At 39.4% G+C, this 15,997-nt stretch overlaps 1 protein-coding gene across 1 annotated transcript in view; it reads right to left on the minus strand.

Moving 5' to 3' along the window:
• The window catches only part of adamtsl3 (ADAMTS-like 3), a 503,662-nt gene that overhangs the window by 165,825 nt on the left and 321,840 nt on the right, over nt 1-15,997 (minus strand). Inside the window, exon 5 of the mRNA XM_055154339.1 lies at nt 9,154-9,199. Within this exon, the coding sequence (XP_055010314.1) occupies nt 9,154-9,199 (46 nt within the window). The remainder of the gene's footprint in view (nt 1-9,153; nt 9,200-15,997) is intronic.

The raw sequence follows: 15,997 nt of genomic DNA on the forward strand, positions 1-15,997 counted from the left end.
ACATTGTGGTAAATGGGGCCAAAAATTTTGTTTCTCAATATCTCGGTTAATTATTGACCAAACCCCATGAAATTTGACTCAGGGATGGACAGTGGGATCCTCTTTCATATTCCAAATTGAAAGATATGAGACAAATATTTATGGAAAACACAATTAATATGAGGGGGACTGTAGTCCTTGGCGGAGGTCTGCGCTCTCTGAGTGCTTTTCTAGTTAGTCCTGGTTTAGTCCTTCTTTAGTCCTGGTTTAATCCTTGCTCAGTTGTGTTTTAGTGCTGGTTTAGTCCTTTTTAGTCCTGGCTTAGTCCTTGTTTAGTCCTTGTTTAGTCCTTGTTTAGTCCTGGTTTAGTCCTGATTTAGTTCTTGTTTAGTCCTTGTTTAGTCCTGTTTAGTTTAGTCCTGTTTATTTAGTCCTGTTTATTTAGTTCTTGTTTAGTAGTCCTTGTTTAGTTGTTTAGTCCTTGTTTAGTCCTTGTTTAGTCTTAGTTCTAGGTTTAGTCCTGTTTAGTCCTGATTTAGTTCTTGTTTAGTTTTCTTGTTTAGTCCTAGTGTTTAGTCCTTGTTTAGTCCTGGTTTAGTCCTGTTTATTTAGTCTTGTTTTTCTTGTTTAGTCCTTGTTTAGTCCTTGTTTAGTCCTGGTTTAGTCCTGATTTAGTTCTTGTTTAGTCCTTGTTTAGTCCTGGTTTAGTCCTGATTTAGGTCTTGTTTAGTTCTGTTTAGTCCTTGTTTAGTTCCTGGTTTAGTCCTTGTTTAGTTTAGTCCTTGTTTAGTTCCTAGGTTTAGTCCTTGTTTAGTCTGATTTAGTTCTTGTTTAGTTCTTGTTTAGTCCTTGTTTAGTCTGGTTTAGCCCTGATTTAGTTCTTGTTTAGTCCTGTTTAGTCCTGGTTTAGTTAGTTCTTGTTTAGTCCTTGTTTAGTCCTGGTTTAGTCCTGATTTAGTGCTGTTTTAGTCCTTCTTTTAGTCATGGTTTAGTCGTTACTTAGTCCTGGTTTAGACCTGGTTTAGTGCTGGTTTAGTCCTCGCTTAGTCTTGGTTTAGACCCTGACTAAGGTCTAAACCGGGACCTGATTTAGTCCTAGCTTTTAACAGGTTTAGGTTTTAGCTGGTTTAGATTGGGTTCAAGTCCTGATTTGAACCTGTTTATCTCTGGTTTAGTCCTTTTTAGTCCTGATTTTGTCTTTACTTACAATTAAAACTACACTAACAAAAACCTGTACTAGATCAAGACCAAACCAGAACTAGAACAGGCCCAAAGCGGGTCTACATCAGGCCCAACTGATTTTTTTGGGGGTGATCTAGAAGAAATCCTGGATTCTGGATCACTTTGAAATTTTAATTAACATTGTGGTAAATGGGGCCAAAAATGTTGTTTCTCAATATCTCGGTTAATTATTGACCAAACCCCATGAAATTTGACTCAGGGATGGACAATGGGATCCTCTTTCATATTCCAAATTGAAAGATACGAGACAAATATTTATGGAAAACACAATTAATATGAGGGGGACTGTAGTCCTTGGAGGAGGTCTGCGCTCTCTGACTGCTTTTCTAGTTAGTCCTGGTTTTAGTCCTTCTTAGTCCTGGTTTAATCCTTGCTCAGTTGTGTTTTAGTGCTGGTTTAGTCCTTTTTAGTCCTGGCTTAGTCTGTTTAGTCCTTAGTCCTTGTTTAGTCCTGATTTAGTCTTCTTGTTTAGTCCTTGTTTAGTCCTGGTTTAGTCCTGATTTAGTTCTTGTTTAGTCCTTGTTTAGTCCTGGTTTAGTCCTGACTTAGTTCTTGTTTAGTCCTGGTTTAGTCCTGATTTAGTCCTGATTTAGTTCTTGTTTAGTTCTTTTTAGTCCTTGTTAATCCTGGTTTAGTCTGATTTAGTTCTTGTTTAGTCCTTGTTTAGTCCTGGTTTAGTCCTGGCTAGTTCTTGTTTAGGTTTAGTCCTGATTTAGTTCTTGTTTAGTCCTTGTTTAGTCCTTGATTTAGTTCTTGTTAGTTCTTGTTTAGTCCTTGTTTAGTCCTTTAGTCCTGTTTAGTCCTTGTTTAGTCCTGTTTAGTCTGTTTAGTCTTTTTAGTCGTTTAGTTGTTTAGTTCTTGTTGTTTTAGTCCTTGTTTAGTCCTGGTTTAGTCCTGATTTAGTTCTTGTTTAGTCCTGGTTTAGTGCTGTTTTAGTCCTTCTTTTAGTCATGGTTTAGTCATTACTTAGTCCTGGTTTAGACCTGGTTTAGTGCTGGTTTAGTCCTCACTTAGTCTTGGTTTAGACCCTGACTAAGGTCTAAACCAGGACCTGATTTAGTCCTAGCTTTTAACAGGTTTAGGTTTTAGCTGGTTTAGATTTGGTTCAAGTCCTGATTTGAACCTGTTTATCTCTGGTTTAGTCCTTTTAGTCCTGATTTTGTCTTTACTTACAATTAAAACTACACTACAAAAAAACCTGTACTAGATCAAGACCAAACCAGAACTAGAACAGGCCCAAAGCGGGTCTACATCAGGCCCAACTGATTTTTTGGGGGTGTGCTAGAAGAAATCCTGGATTCTGGATCACTTTGAAATTTTAATTAACATTGTGGTAAATGGGGCCAAAAAATGTTGTTTCTCAATATCTCGGTTAATTATTGACCAAACCCCATGAAATTTGACTCAGGGATGGACAATGGGATCCTCTTTCATATTCCAATTTGAAAGATTACGAGACAAATATTTATGGAAAACACAATTAATATGAGGGGGACTGTAGTCCTTGGCGGAGGTCTGCGCTCTCTGAGTGCTTTTCTAGTTAGTCCTGGTTTAGTCCTTCTTTAGTCCTGGTTTAATCCTTGCTCAGTTGTGTTTTAGTGCTGGTTTAGTCCTTTTTAGTCCTGGCTTAGTCCTTGTTTAGTCCTTGTTTAGTCCTGGTTTAGTCCTGATTTAGTCCTGATTTAGTTCTTGTTTAGTTCGTTTAGTCCTGTTTAGTCCTTGTTTAGTCCTTGTTTAGTCCTGGTTTAGTCCTGATTTAGTTCTTGTTTAGTCCTTGTTTAGTCCTGATTTAGTCCTGATTTAGTTCTTGTTTAGTTCTTGTTTAGTCCTTGTTTAATCCTGGTTTAGTCCTGATTTAGTTCTTGTTTAGTCCTTGTTTAGTCCTGGTTTAGTCCCCTTAGTTCTTGTTTAGTCCTGGTTTAGTCCTGACTTAGTTCTTGTTTAGTCCTTGTTTAGTCCTGATTTAGTTCTTGTTTAGTTCTTGTTTAGTCCTTGTTTAGTCCTGGTTTAGTCCTGATTTAGTTCTTTTTAGTTCTTGTTAGTCCTTGTTTAGTCCTGGTTTAGTCCTGACTTAGTTCTTGTTTAGTCCTTGTTTAGTCCTGATTTAGTTCTTGTTTAGTTCTTGTTTAGTCCTTGTTTAGTCCTGGTTTAGTCCTGATTTAGTTCTTGTTTAGTTCTTGTTTAGTTCTTGTTTAGTCCTTGTTTAGTCCTGGTTTAGTCCTGATTTAGTTCTTGTTTAGTCCTTGTTTAGTCCTGGTTTAGTCCTGATTTAGTTCTTGTTTAGTCCTTGTTTAGTCTTGGTTAGTCCTGACTTAGTTCTTGTTTAGTCCTTGTTTAGTCCTGGTTTAGTCCTGATTTAGTTCTTGTTTAGTTTGTTTAGTCCTTGTTTTCCTGGTTAGTCCTGATTTAGTTCTGTTTAGTCCTTGTTTAGTCCTGGTTTGTCCTGATTTAGTTCTTGTTTAGTCCTTGTTTAGTCCTGGTTTAGTGCTGTTTTAGTCCTTCTTTTAGTCTTGGTTTAGTCGGTTACTAGTCCTGGTTTAGACCTGTTTAGTGCTGGTTTAGTCCTCGCTTAGTCCTGGTTTAGACCCTGACTAAGTCTAAACCGGGAACCTGATTTAGTCCTAGCTTTTAACAGTTTAGGTTTTAGCTGTTTAGATTTGGTTCAAGTCCTGTTTGAACCTTTTTAGTCTTTTTAGTCCTTTTTAGTCCTGATTTTGTCTTTACTTACAAATTAAAACTACACTAACAAAAACCTGTACTAGATCAAGACCAAACCAGAACTAGAACAGGCCCAAAGCGGGTCTAATCAGGCCCAACTGATTTTTTGGGGTGATCAGAAGAAATCCTGGATTCTGGATCACTTTGAAATTTTAATTAACATTGTGGTAAATGGGGCCAAAAATGTTGTTTCTCAATATCTCGGTTAATTATTGACCAAACCCCATGAAATTTGACTCAGGGATGGACAATGGGATCCTCTTTCATATTCCAAATTGAAAGATATGAGACAAATATTTATGGAAAACACAATTAATATGAGGGGGACTGTAGTCCTTGGAGGAGGCTGCGCTCTCTGAGTGCTTTTCTAGTTAGTCCTGGTTTAGTCCTTCTTTAGTCCTGGTTTAATCCTTGCTCAGTTTGGTTTAGTGTGGAGTCCTTTTTAGTCCTGGCTTAGTTTCTTGTTTAATCCTTGGCTGGTTTAGTCCTGATTTAGTTTAGTGTTTTGTTTAGTCCTTGTTTAGTCCTTGTTTAGTCCCTTGTTTAGTCTGTTAATTTTATTCTTGTTTAGTCCTTGTTTAGTCCTTTAGTCCTGATTTATTTAGTTCTTGTTTAGTTCTGTTTAGTCCTTGTTTAGTCCTGGTTTAGTCCTGTTTAGTTCTTGTTTAGTTCTTGTTTAGTCCTGGTTTAGTCCTGATTTAGTTCTTGTTTTTAGTCCTTGTTTAGTCCTGTTTAGTCCTGATTTAGTTTCTTTTTTAGTCTGTTAGCCGTGTTTTAGTCCTGGTTTAGTCTTGTTTAGTCCTTGTTTAGTCCTTGTTTAGTCCTGATTTAGTTCTTGTTTAGTCCTTTTAGTCCTTGTTAGTCCTGGTTTAGTCCTGATTTAGTTCTTGTTTAGTCCTTGTTTAGTCCTGGTTTAGTCCTTTAGTCTATTTAGTTCTTGTTTAGTCCTGTTTAGTCCTGGTTTAGTCCTGTTCTGATTAGTTCTTGTTTAGTCCTTGTGTTTAGTCCTAGTTTAGTCCTGATTTAGTCTTGTTTAGTCCTTGTTTAGTCCTGGTTTAGTCCTGATTTAGTTCTTGTTTAGTCCTGTTTAGTCCTTGTTTAGTCCTGGTTTAGTCTTTAGTTCTTGTTTAGTCCTTGTTTAGTCCTGGTTTAGTCCTGTTTAGTCCTGATTTAGTTCTTGTTTAGTCCTTGTTTAGTTTAGTCCTTGTTTAGTCCTGTTTAGTCCTGTTTAGTCTGTTTAGTTCTTGTTTAGTTCTTGTTTAGTCCTTGTTTAGTCCTGGTTTAGTCCTGATTTAGTTCTTGTTTAGTCCTTGTTTAGTCCGGTTTAGTCCTGGTTTAGTCCTGTTATTTAGTTCTTTTAGTCCTTGTTTAGTCCTGGTTTAGTCCTGACTTAGTTCTTGTTTAGTCCTTGTTTAGTCCTTGTTTAGTCCTGGTTTAGTCCTGATTTAGTTCTTGTTTAGTCCTTGTTTAGTCCTGGTTTAGTCCTGATTTAGTTCTTGTTTAGTCCTTGTTTAGTCCTGGTTTAGTCCTGATTTAGTTCTTGTTTAGTCCTTGTTTAGTCCTGGTTTAGTCCTGTTTAGTTCTTGTTTAGTTCTTGTTTAGTCCTTGTTTAGTCCTGGTTTAGTCCTGTTTAGTTCTTGTTTAGTCCTTGTTTAGTCCTGGTTTAGTCCTGATTTAGTTCTTGTTTAGTTCTTGTTTAGTCCTTGTTTAGTCCTGGTTTAGTCCTGATTTAGTTCTTGTTTAGTTCTTGTTTAGTCCTTGTTTAGTCCTGGTTTAGTCCTGGTTTAGTCCTTGTTTAGTTCTGGTTTAGTCCTTGTTTAGTCCTGGTTTAGTGCTGTTTTAGTCCTTCTTTTAGTCATGGTTTAGTCGTTACTTAGTCCTGGTTTAGACCTGGTTTAGTGCTGGTTTAGTCCTCGCTTAGTCTTGGTTTAGACCCTGACTAAGGTCTAAACCAGGACCTGATTTAGTCCTAGCTTTTAACAGGTTTAGGTTTTAGCTGGTTTAGATTTGGTTCAAGTCCTGATTTGAACCTGTTTATCTCTGGTTTAGTCCTTTTTAGCCCTGATTTTGTCTTTACTTAACAATTAAAACTACACTAACAAAAACCTGTACTAGATCAAGACCAAACCAGAACTAGAACAGGCCCAAAGCGGGTCTACATCAGGCCCAAACCGAGTGTGATAGCTGCGGTGCGTATGTGGTCTGGAGTGTGTGTGGTCTGGAGCATTTGTGCAGATCACATGTCTCTGTTGCTGTAAAACTGTGGAGGGGCCCTGGATCATTCATTTAAACACATGTTCACACACAGACCTCGGGTTTGACAAGTCCAGTACGAGAAAGGCTTCACAGAGGAGACTTTCACTGCGGATTGGGGTATTTTGTGACTTTTCTTAACCAAAATTTTAGGGTTTTATGTAGGGTTCCGCTACCAATGTTGATACTTTGGCTTTTGGTTTCTGTCAATACTCGATATAAACCGATACCAACTCAGGGACAGAAAAAAAGTATATTTATTTAGTTTATTTCTATTAAATAACAGTTAACTTAATACAAAACTGATCAATCACATCCAATACATGCATCCCGAATGTTGGACTTCTGGTCATCGAGCAATGCATACTGGGAAGGAAAAAGTGAGCATCAAACCGCCATGTTTGATTTCCCAGTGGGATGCGTCTATTGTCATAGTTGATCTTTTCAAGTCTTTTGAACCATATCGCTTTTGTTTCTGGTTCTGATATCGTCATATTTTAGTTTTGGGATTCAGACATCGTAATTGTGTGGTTGTTGGATCCTAACAGCGGAAAACGGGCTTTGGAAGTTTGCAAACTCCATAACTGCGAAAGGGAATCAGATCTGTGTGACTGCAAACCTCTGTTCAAACAGTTTCTGTTCCCAGCGGAATTGAAAAATAGTGAAAGGTGAAGGCGATGGGCAGGATTGATACACATGAAAGATGATAAAGGTAACCTTTAGAGGCCTAAGAAATCATCCCGAGTTTGCAGCGAACATTTTGTATGTGGAGCGCCAACAAAGCAAACAATATCAGAAGTTCGCAAACTTCCGAAGCCCGTTTTCCGCTGTTGGGACATCCAACAATCACACAATTACAATGTCGGAATCCCATAACTAAAATATGATAATATCAGAACCAGAAACAAAAGCGATATGGTTTAAAAGACTTGAAAAGATCGACTTTGACAATAGACGCATCCCACTGGGAAATCAAACATGACCAATCAGAATATCAACTGAACTGATACGGAAACAATGCCTGAACCTGCACATTTTCATGGATCAAAGCAGATATTCGATACCAGTATTGTATCTGTGCATATCTAGTTTTATGTTTCTTGAAGTTTGTTAATTTTTCAGTTAAGAGATATCTGTATGAAGACGTGAGACAGGCCTCCACTTTGATGCTGTTTAAATCCAGGCTCAAAACAGTTCTGTTTAGCTGTGCATATGACTGAAAGGTTTTCATTTTTCTTTCTTTCTCTCTAATTTAATGTCTCTGTCTCTTTTTAATTTTATGATGATTATTTATGTTTTGATTTGTTTGTATTGTGACTTTAATGTATTTCTTATTCTGTAAAGCACTTTGAATTACTTTGTGCACAATTTGTGCTATACAAATAAACTTGCCTTGACTTTTGCATTTGGGGTTTGTTCATATGTCAAATTTAGGACTAATCATGGAATCAAATTAGGACTGGACCAGGACTAAATCAGGACTAGAACTGGACCAAATCAAATGTGCATCCAAAGTGGGCTCAAACAGGGAGATTGTACCTTCACTGTAAACATGTTTAGTATTATTTATTTATTTATTATCACATTATCACTTAGGCACCTGAGGTTTTTTCCTAAAATGTTCTATTTTAACATGTTAATGCTGGTTTAACCGTGGTTAAGACCTGGTTTAGCCCTGGTTTAGTCCTGGTTTAGTCCTGTTTTAGTCCTGTTTTCATCCTGGTTTAGTTGTGGTTTAGACCTGGTTCAGACCTGGTTTAAATCTGGTTTAGTCCTGGTTTAGTCCTATTTTCATCCTGGTTTAGTCGTGGTTTAGACCTGGTTTAGTCCTGGTTTAGTCCTGGTTTAAATCTGGTTTAGTCTGGTTTAGATCTGGTTTGGATCTGGTTCAGACCTGGTTTAAATCTGGTTTAGTCCTGGTTTAGACCTGTTTCAGACCTAGTTTAGACCTGGTTCAAACCTGGTTTAGCTTGAATGAAATTTGACACCCTATTTGGCAAAATTGGCCGTTTTATTCAGAGCAGCATCTTGTCACCTGCAGTCGACTGCGGCGCATAGAGGGTTAATATCACTTGTAACGTACCTACTGTATCTATAGTTTTGTTAGATTTAGATTTGACATATGGCATTAGGTTCTTTTTTTCAGACCTAGAGTGTTATTTCATACCTGACAGTTTCGACTGCTCACTGGCGTCTTCCTCAGAAATAAAACTCTAGGTCTGAAAAAAAGAACCTAATGACATAGAATATCGGAAGACCAAATGAATCTCATTGGACTATTTAGATTTGACAGTCTAAATACTATTAATTTCTTTTCTGTTGTAGTTTCATTCTGTAATTAACTGAAGGCATCGTCATTAAATTGGACAATACACCTGTCAGTTGTCGAGGAGTTTATCTATCTGCGCAGCTGTATCCGCTTCAGCAGTGAGGGCACAATATCAAGCAAGGGCTGGGAGCTTGATTTCTCAATGGAAAATATCAGTTCTATACAATGTACTCCATATGAAACATGAAATTACATGGTGTTTTTCCTCCAGTATAACATGCGCTGCTGCTCCCTGTGATTTCTGTTCATTCTTTTAAACCCGCGCGGCAAATTATTCATCTATCAAATGTCCTAACCTACCCATAACCATTCATTCACTTGCATTTCCCACTGTGGTTTTCTATGAAGTGGCCGTGATTAAGGTCTGTCCAAACACGCTCAGAGATCGGACTCCAGCCGGGCTTATTTGTACCATTTTACGAGCGATTTGAGCCAGACTTTCACAGGTTTTCAATGATCCTGGTTTAATAAAAAGCGTTTATGAGCAAGTTTTATGTTTCCACTTAAATAACTCGTGTTGAATATGTAAACAACATTTCAAGGATACCGGGTTTCACAGGCTCGTTTTGGGTGAGTGGGTGTGAGAGACGAGGTAGTTTTTCACTGGGAGAGTTTGAAAAGATGAGACATACCGTGTTGCTGCAGGTTTTGTAGCGAATGTTTTTCCCATCGCAGTTTCTGCAAAACAAAACAACATTTGATAAATTAAATATGTATGTTTGAGCAGAGATGGAAGAGGTTATACAAATCTTTACCAAAAGACTGAAGTAGAACAGAGTTTGTAAATTATTTATAAATAAAATACAAAACTGTATTTATTTTATATCATGTATATTAAATTAATACATATGATTTGTTATAATGTTGTTTCCTCATCACAAACATGTCTGGAGCTGTGTTTTGTTTGACTCACACATGTTTAACACACAAACCCTAAACAAACAATACTCTGTTCCACCTTGTGATGTCATGTGGTAATACAGAAAGTGCTCCACTGTGTTTTTAAACTCCACACACCTTCACTAGAATCATTTGGATGACTTCAGACCTGGAATTGCAAATCTCTACTGAACTAAAGGGCGAAGTTTAGTTCTGCGTCCACTCAATGCACACTGCCGCTGTCACCTTGCCGCCGTCGTTTTTGATTTATGGGTCTGCGTCAAGGTTCATACACTGCAAAGTAATTCACCGCCACAATGCTGGGAGGCTAGGATTTAAAACTTTCCAATGCGATAGAAGCACAGAACAGACTCACCATCAGCAGCACTTCCTCTGTCACAGAAAGAACACTCATAGGCTGCGTTCAAACTGCAGCCTGAAGTGACTCAAATCTGATTTTTTTGGCTTCTATGTGACCTGTATCCGATCTTTTAATGACAGTTTGAACGACACAGATCCGATTTTTCAAATGTGACCCAGGCCTCTTCGATATGTGCTCCTGAAACCGATACATATCTGATCTTTTGACATGTGACTTCAGTGTGAACGGCCAAAGCGCATTCATTCGACCTACACGTTATCAACAAGCCACAAACGTCACTATTCTGCGCTGAAGTAGGTGAAAATTGTTAATGAACTCCGTGTCACTGAAGTGAAGCACATCACCACTCACCACTCTTGGCTCCGTCTCCACATCCACACGTTCCTTTCAACGGACGTCGCTGCCGCTGTCCCACAAAACACCACGACCAAAAACCTCGTCCTTCTCCTTCTCAATCTCCTCCTTAAAACAAGTAAGTTGTTCATGTTCAGGCTCTGGTACGAGAGGAACTTTAAAATCGCCAGGTGCTCAATGCTCGCGTCCATGTTTGGACGACTTCCGTAAACACAGAACACGCTCGCTGCGGTTGACGTTATCATGTCCTCCAGTGCGCATGCGGGACACTGTTCACACAGGGGATCGTATACAAGTCGCATTTATTGGAAATGTGAACGACCTCACAAAAACATCGGATTTCACAAAAAAATCTGAATTGAGCGTTAAGTCCTGCTGTCTGAACGTAGCCATATTCCACTGAGTCGTGTCCTTTAGCATCGCATCAGTGGCACAAGGAGCAAGCTGTTTTTTTTTTTGTTTTTTTTTAGTACTTATAGTTTATGCAAATTTGCCATGTGGTTTTAAGTTTAGTTTCTGTAAAGCATAAACAAATGTGCTCAAAGCTGGATTAAACACATTATTAATCAATGTATATTAAAAGCAAGGAAAGCGGAGTACAGGAAATGTTTGCAGATCGGTGGCGGAGAAGACCAATCACAGCCCTTACTGTCTGCTTCTAACTGTCTGTCTGTAGTTAGAACATTTCGGAGGTGCACATTCGACGTAGATGCTCTGCGTAGGGGGTTCACGTTGAGGCAGACGTGACAAAGACGGTTTGACGCTGGACCGTAAATTGGCCAAGTCGTGTTTTGTTTCATTCACAAATGTTTGACTAATGCTGCATTATTAGTTAGTCTGTCTACGTCTCCAAAGCTTGTGACGTCATGAAGTGGTAGTTTTCAAATTAAAAGCTTTGGTTCAGTAAAGATTTGCAATTCCAGGTGTGAAATCATCCAAATGATTCTAGTTTTGATAAAAAATAAATTATCATTGAATTTAAAAAAAGATTAAACTCATGTTATTTGGACATCATTAAAAGTTCCATACCAATCCAAATAACCATTACTAACACTTGTATTGATAGAGAATGCACTACTTTTATTGTATCATTCTTTTGTTATGTCTTATTTAAATTATTGTGTTGAAGTTTGGGGAAACTGCTATAAGACTCATTTAGTGCCTTTAATTTCATTGCAAAAAAAGATTGCACAAAAGGTCCACTATGTGCATCCAACAAACCCACTGTTTTTAAAATCATCTGACTTAAAAGGTCATGATCTGGTAAACTTTAAAACAGCTAAAATTATGTTCAGGGCATCTATCAACTCTCTTCCAGCTATTTTAAACAACTTATTTTCAGATCAAAATGCTCATCATAACTACTTAGAGGTAAAAAGGAATTTTATCAGCTGAAATTTAGAACAACTTTAAAGCCAATGTGCATCTCAGGCTACGTTCAAACTGCAGGGTTTAACGCTCAATTCCGATTTTTTTGTGAAATCCGATGTTTTTGCGAGGTCGTTCACATTTCCAATTAAATGTGACTTGTATGTGATCTCTAGTGTGAACAGTAAATGGCCCGAAAGTGTCCCGCATGTGCACTGGAGGACACGATGACGTCAGCCGCAGAGAGCGTCTCTGTGTTTACGGAAGTTGTCCAAACATGGACGCGAGCATTGAGCACCTGGAGATTTTAAAGTTCCTCTCGTACTGGAACCAGAACATGAACAACTTACTTGTTTTAAGGAGGAGACTGAGAAGGAGAAGGACGAGGTTTTTGGCCGGGGTGTTTTGTGGGGCGTTTTTGTGGATGCGGAGATGTGGCCAAGAGTGGTGAGTGGTGATGTGCTTCGCTTCAGTGACACAGAGTTCATTAACAATTTTCACCTACTTCAGCGCAGAATAGTGACGTTTGTGGCTTGTTGATAACATGTAGGTTGGATGAATGCGCTTTGGCCGTTCAGACTGAAGTCGCATGTCAAAAGATCAGATATGTATCGGTTTCAGGAGCACATATCCAAGTGGCCTGGGTCACATTTGAAAAAAATCGGATCTGTGTCGTTCAGACTGTCATTAAAAGATCGGATACAGGTCACATAGAAGCCAAAAAATCGGATTTGGGTCACTTCAGGCTGCAGTCTGAACGCAGCCTCAGTGTGTGGAGTTCATCTTTGGAACGGATTATCAGAAAAACTAAACCTGTGTAGGAGCCTGGTACAGTTTAAAAAACTATTTAAAAGAGAAACAATGAAAACTCCAGATATGTTTGTGATGATGATGCATAATGGTCCCTTTAAACAAAACACTGATATTCCAACAGCACCTCTGTGTGACTGAAACAAATACATCAACATTACTACATACTGTGCGTAGAAGCCACTGAACAGACCATCATACATTTTATCAGATCAATTTTCGAAAATGTCATGTTCCTGATATCAAGGAGCAAATATAGGCTATAGAGGAGAGTTTATTTTAGGATGAAGTAAAAACATATATTTATTGTGGCCTCTCTGACGTTTGACCTTTTCCGAGACAAAATGTTTTAGTAAAAGTATTGACATGTGGCGCTGGCTTCTCTGCAGACGCTGTGTACCAGCCCTATACAAACCACCTTGACCTTTACGCCATTACCTTCAGAGAGACAAAGAATGAGGGACAGAGAGAAAGACAAGAGACAGACAGGAAAATATAAAGGAAAACATACTTTACTGTAATAAACTCTAAACCAGTCACCAGTGTTGGGAGGGTTACTTTTAAAATGTATTCCCCTACAGATTACAGACCCCAAAATGTAGTTTGTAACGTAATCTATTAAATTACTTAAATTGAGTAACGTAATCTGAATACTTTAGACCTGGTTTAGACCTGGTCTTAGACCTGGTTTTTAGACCTGGTTTAATGTCCAGCAATGAGTGGAATTACTTTAACTTTTGGACATACTGGTAATGTGCTCTCATCTTGTTAGCTGAGGTAATAGACAGTGTTCCTATGTGTGCTAAGTGCTCATTTGTATCGGGGCTCTGCAATGAATATAAACGGCGCTTTGGCCATAGACAGAGGACACACACACAGCTGCTGACAACATGCTGGATTATATTATTTTTCCAGATAATTGTTTTGAGTCAGGATTAAAAGGAATTTGATTTTATTGTACACAGTGAACAGAAATGGTGACAGAACTGTACCCTGACGAGCTCCTACATTACTGACCACTGTATCAGACAGGGTTGTCCGCAGTCTCATGTACTGAGACCTCCCTGACAGGTAGTCAGTCAACGGAGGAGCTGACACCCATCCTGAGCACGTTGTCATTCATCAGAAAAGGACTGTATTAAAGGCACTGGAGAAAAAAAAAACAAAAACAAAAAAAAAACAAAAAACAATATCATCAGAGCCTTAACACCATCCACATGTGAGTGAGTCTGCTGTAGAAGATAGATTGTATCTTCCATGTCTACATGGCACTGATAGGCAAATTGTAGAGGATTCAGGGGTCACCAGGTCATATTTTTAAATGTAAACATGGATTCAGATGTAAATGTCAATAGTGACATCATGGCAAAGCCACATTCCATCTCCATGGCAACGAATTATGTATCAAAGCACAAAGCGCAGGTCTCACGTTATAAGTGTCAGGTCTCAGGTCCTCATTTGAACAAACACACTGATAGAGACAGTCTACGTTTACTGGAGCTCGTACAATCACTCACTTTTACAATGTCTGCATCAGTTTCCTCAACAATCACCTGCCCTCCAGCAGAGGGCGCCCACCCAAAGTTAGGGAACTACACCTTTCTGAAGTTTCTTGGGGAAGGAGCATGTGGAAAAGTTGCCAAATGCTTCAACTCCAAAACCAAAGAAGTGGTGGCAGTGAAACTGTTTGAAGATGATGATGATATGGAAGAGGAGCTGGAAGTTATCCAGCATCTGGGGAACATTGATCCAGACGAGGTGAATATCATCAAGTACATCGAGCACTTCACGTGTGAGAAGTACCACTGCATCGTCTATGAAATACTTGACTGCAGCCTTGTGGACCTGGTCATGGGCCGTCCTGAACCCTCTCTGTCACTGAGTGAGCTGAGGACTGTTGCCCAACAGCTCCTTGTAGCTTTTGAAGCACTGAAGGAAGCTCAGGTCTTTCATGGTGATCTGAAAGCTGACAACATTATGTTGGTCAACCACCAAGCGCAGCCATTTAGAGTAAAGCTGATTGACTTTGGCTGTGGAGGTCACCTCTCAGAATTAGAACAGGGCACGAATATGATGTGTCTGGCATATCGTGCTCCTGAGGTGGTCCTGGGTGCTCCCCTGTCCGAGGCCCTGGACATGTGGTCCCTGGGCTGCTTGCTGGCAGAGGGCCTCTTAGGCTGCGACCTGTTCTCTTACTCATCCAAGTATGACCACCTGAGGACCATTATCCATCTCCTTGGACAACCCAGCAATGAGATGTTGCAGAGAAGTGTTTTCGCAGATAAATACTTTCTCCAGACAGGCAGCCAGTGGAGATTCAAGAGCCCCACCGAATATCAGGAGACAAACCAGAAAAGCCCAAAGGTCTCTGAGTGTGAACTGGACGAGTTTTCAGATCTCGCAGAAGCCATAATGTTAGAGACTAATGACGAGGATGAAGATGCTGTCTTGGACCTGGAGGTTTTCCTTGATTTTGTTAAAAATCTTCTCCAGGTTGACCCAGAGAAGAGGCTACCTGTTGACCAAGCCCTGAGCCATCCATTCATAACAATGGAACACCTGAGTTACTCTGACAGTGAATATGTCCAAAGTGCCTATGATCTTATGGCAGTAACCCTGAAGACCTCCAGATCTGCTCCTGTGGAAAATCCAGCTCAAGATGATCCAGAGCAGAACCTACAGTCCTCTGCAGCTTTACTTGAGAGGCCAGGGTACTCACTGACCTTTGAAGATGTGAGGTCCCCTCCTGAGTGCCACAACAACACGTCCTCTGAACACGAGCAACCTGAGAAAGCTGTCTGGCCCTGCAACATCTCATGTTTTCAGGTGGACCATAGTGATGAGGTCAGCACCAGTCTGAAAGAGGAGCTTACATCTGAACATGAACAGGCTCAGATCACCTGCCGTCCAGAGGAAGCTGACTGTACCCACAGCCCTCTGATTGAGATTGACGAAGGCTGTTTCAGGGGAAATAATGCTGTTTCCTTCATCACTGAGCCTGTGGAGGAGAATAATGTGAAGGCTGACATCTCCGTTAGCGACTCTTCAAATGATCTGAAGTCTGAAACTGCAGATAATAGTGGGCACAAAAGCGCCTCCTTCTGGTCAGGCATGAGGAAAAGGTTTGGACGTGTCATAGCAGGTATACGTCGAACCATGACCCGTATTCGCCGTTACATCACCTCCAGGAGGCGCTAAATACATCAGTGATCTTCCTATTTCCTTCTTTATGTATTTATTTATTTATTTATTTGAGACAGGGACAGCGCACAATTTTCACATTAACCTTGACAGGAGAGATGCATTGTACATCAGGTTGTAGCATCAGTGCTAATTTCCACCTGTAGTCCCTGGACAGGTTCATTGATTGATTGTATTTAACTGACCTTGACTATCAACTGTTCTGGAGACCTGTAGCATGTTGGGTAGGCCTAGGGACTACAGATGGAAATTAGCAGTCTTGCTATAATCTGGCATATTTACACTGCAATGTTGTTCATTAATGTGCACTGTCCCTATTCAATAAATAAATAAATAAATAAATAAATAAATAAAGATGCCACTGCAAACTTATACACAATTTGTTGTTGTTGTTGTTTTGTATTTGTTGTGGGTGTTACTTTATGACTTTATGTTTTTAAGTTTAGTTTTATGTTGATTATTGTAATTTGTTAAATGTTGAT

This window comes from Boleophthalmus pectinirostris, unplaced genomic scaffold, assembly GCF_026225935.1.
Source record: "Boleophthalmus pectinirostris isolate CB_2022bp ecotype Guang Dong unplaced genomic scaffold, ASM2622593v1 HiC_scaffold_19, whole genome shotgun sequence".
Lineage (NCBI taxonomy): Eukaryota > Metazoa > Chordata > Actinopteri > Gobiiformes > Gobiidae > Boleophthalmus > Boleophthalmus pectinirostris.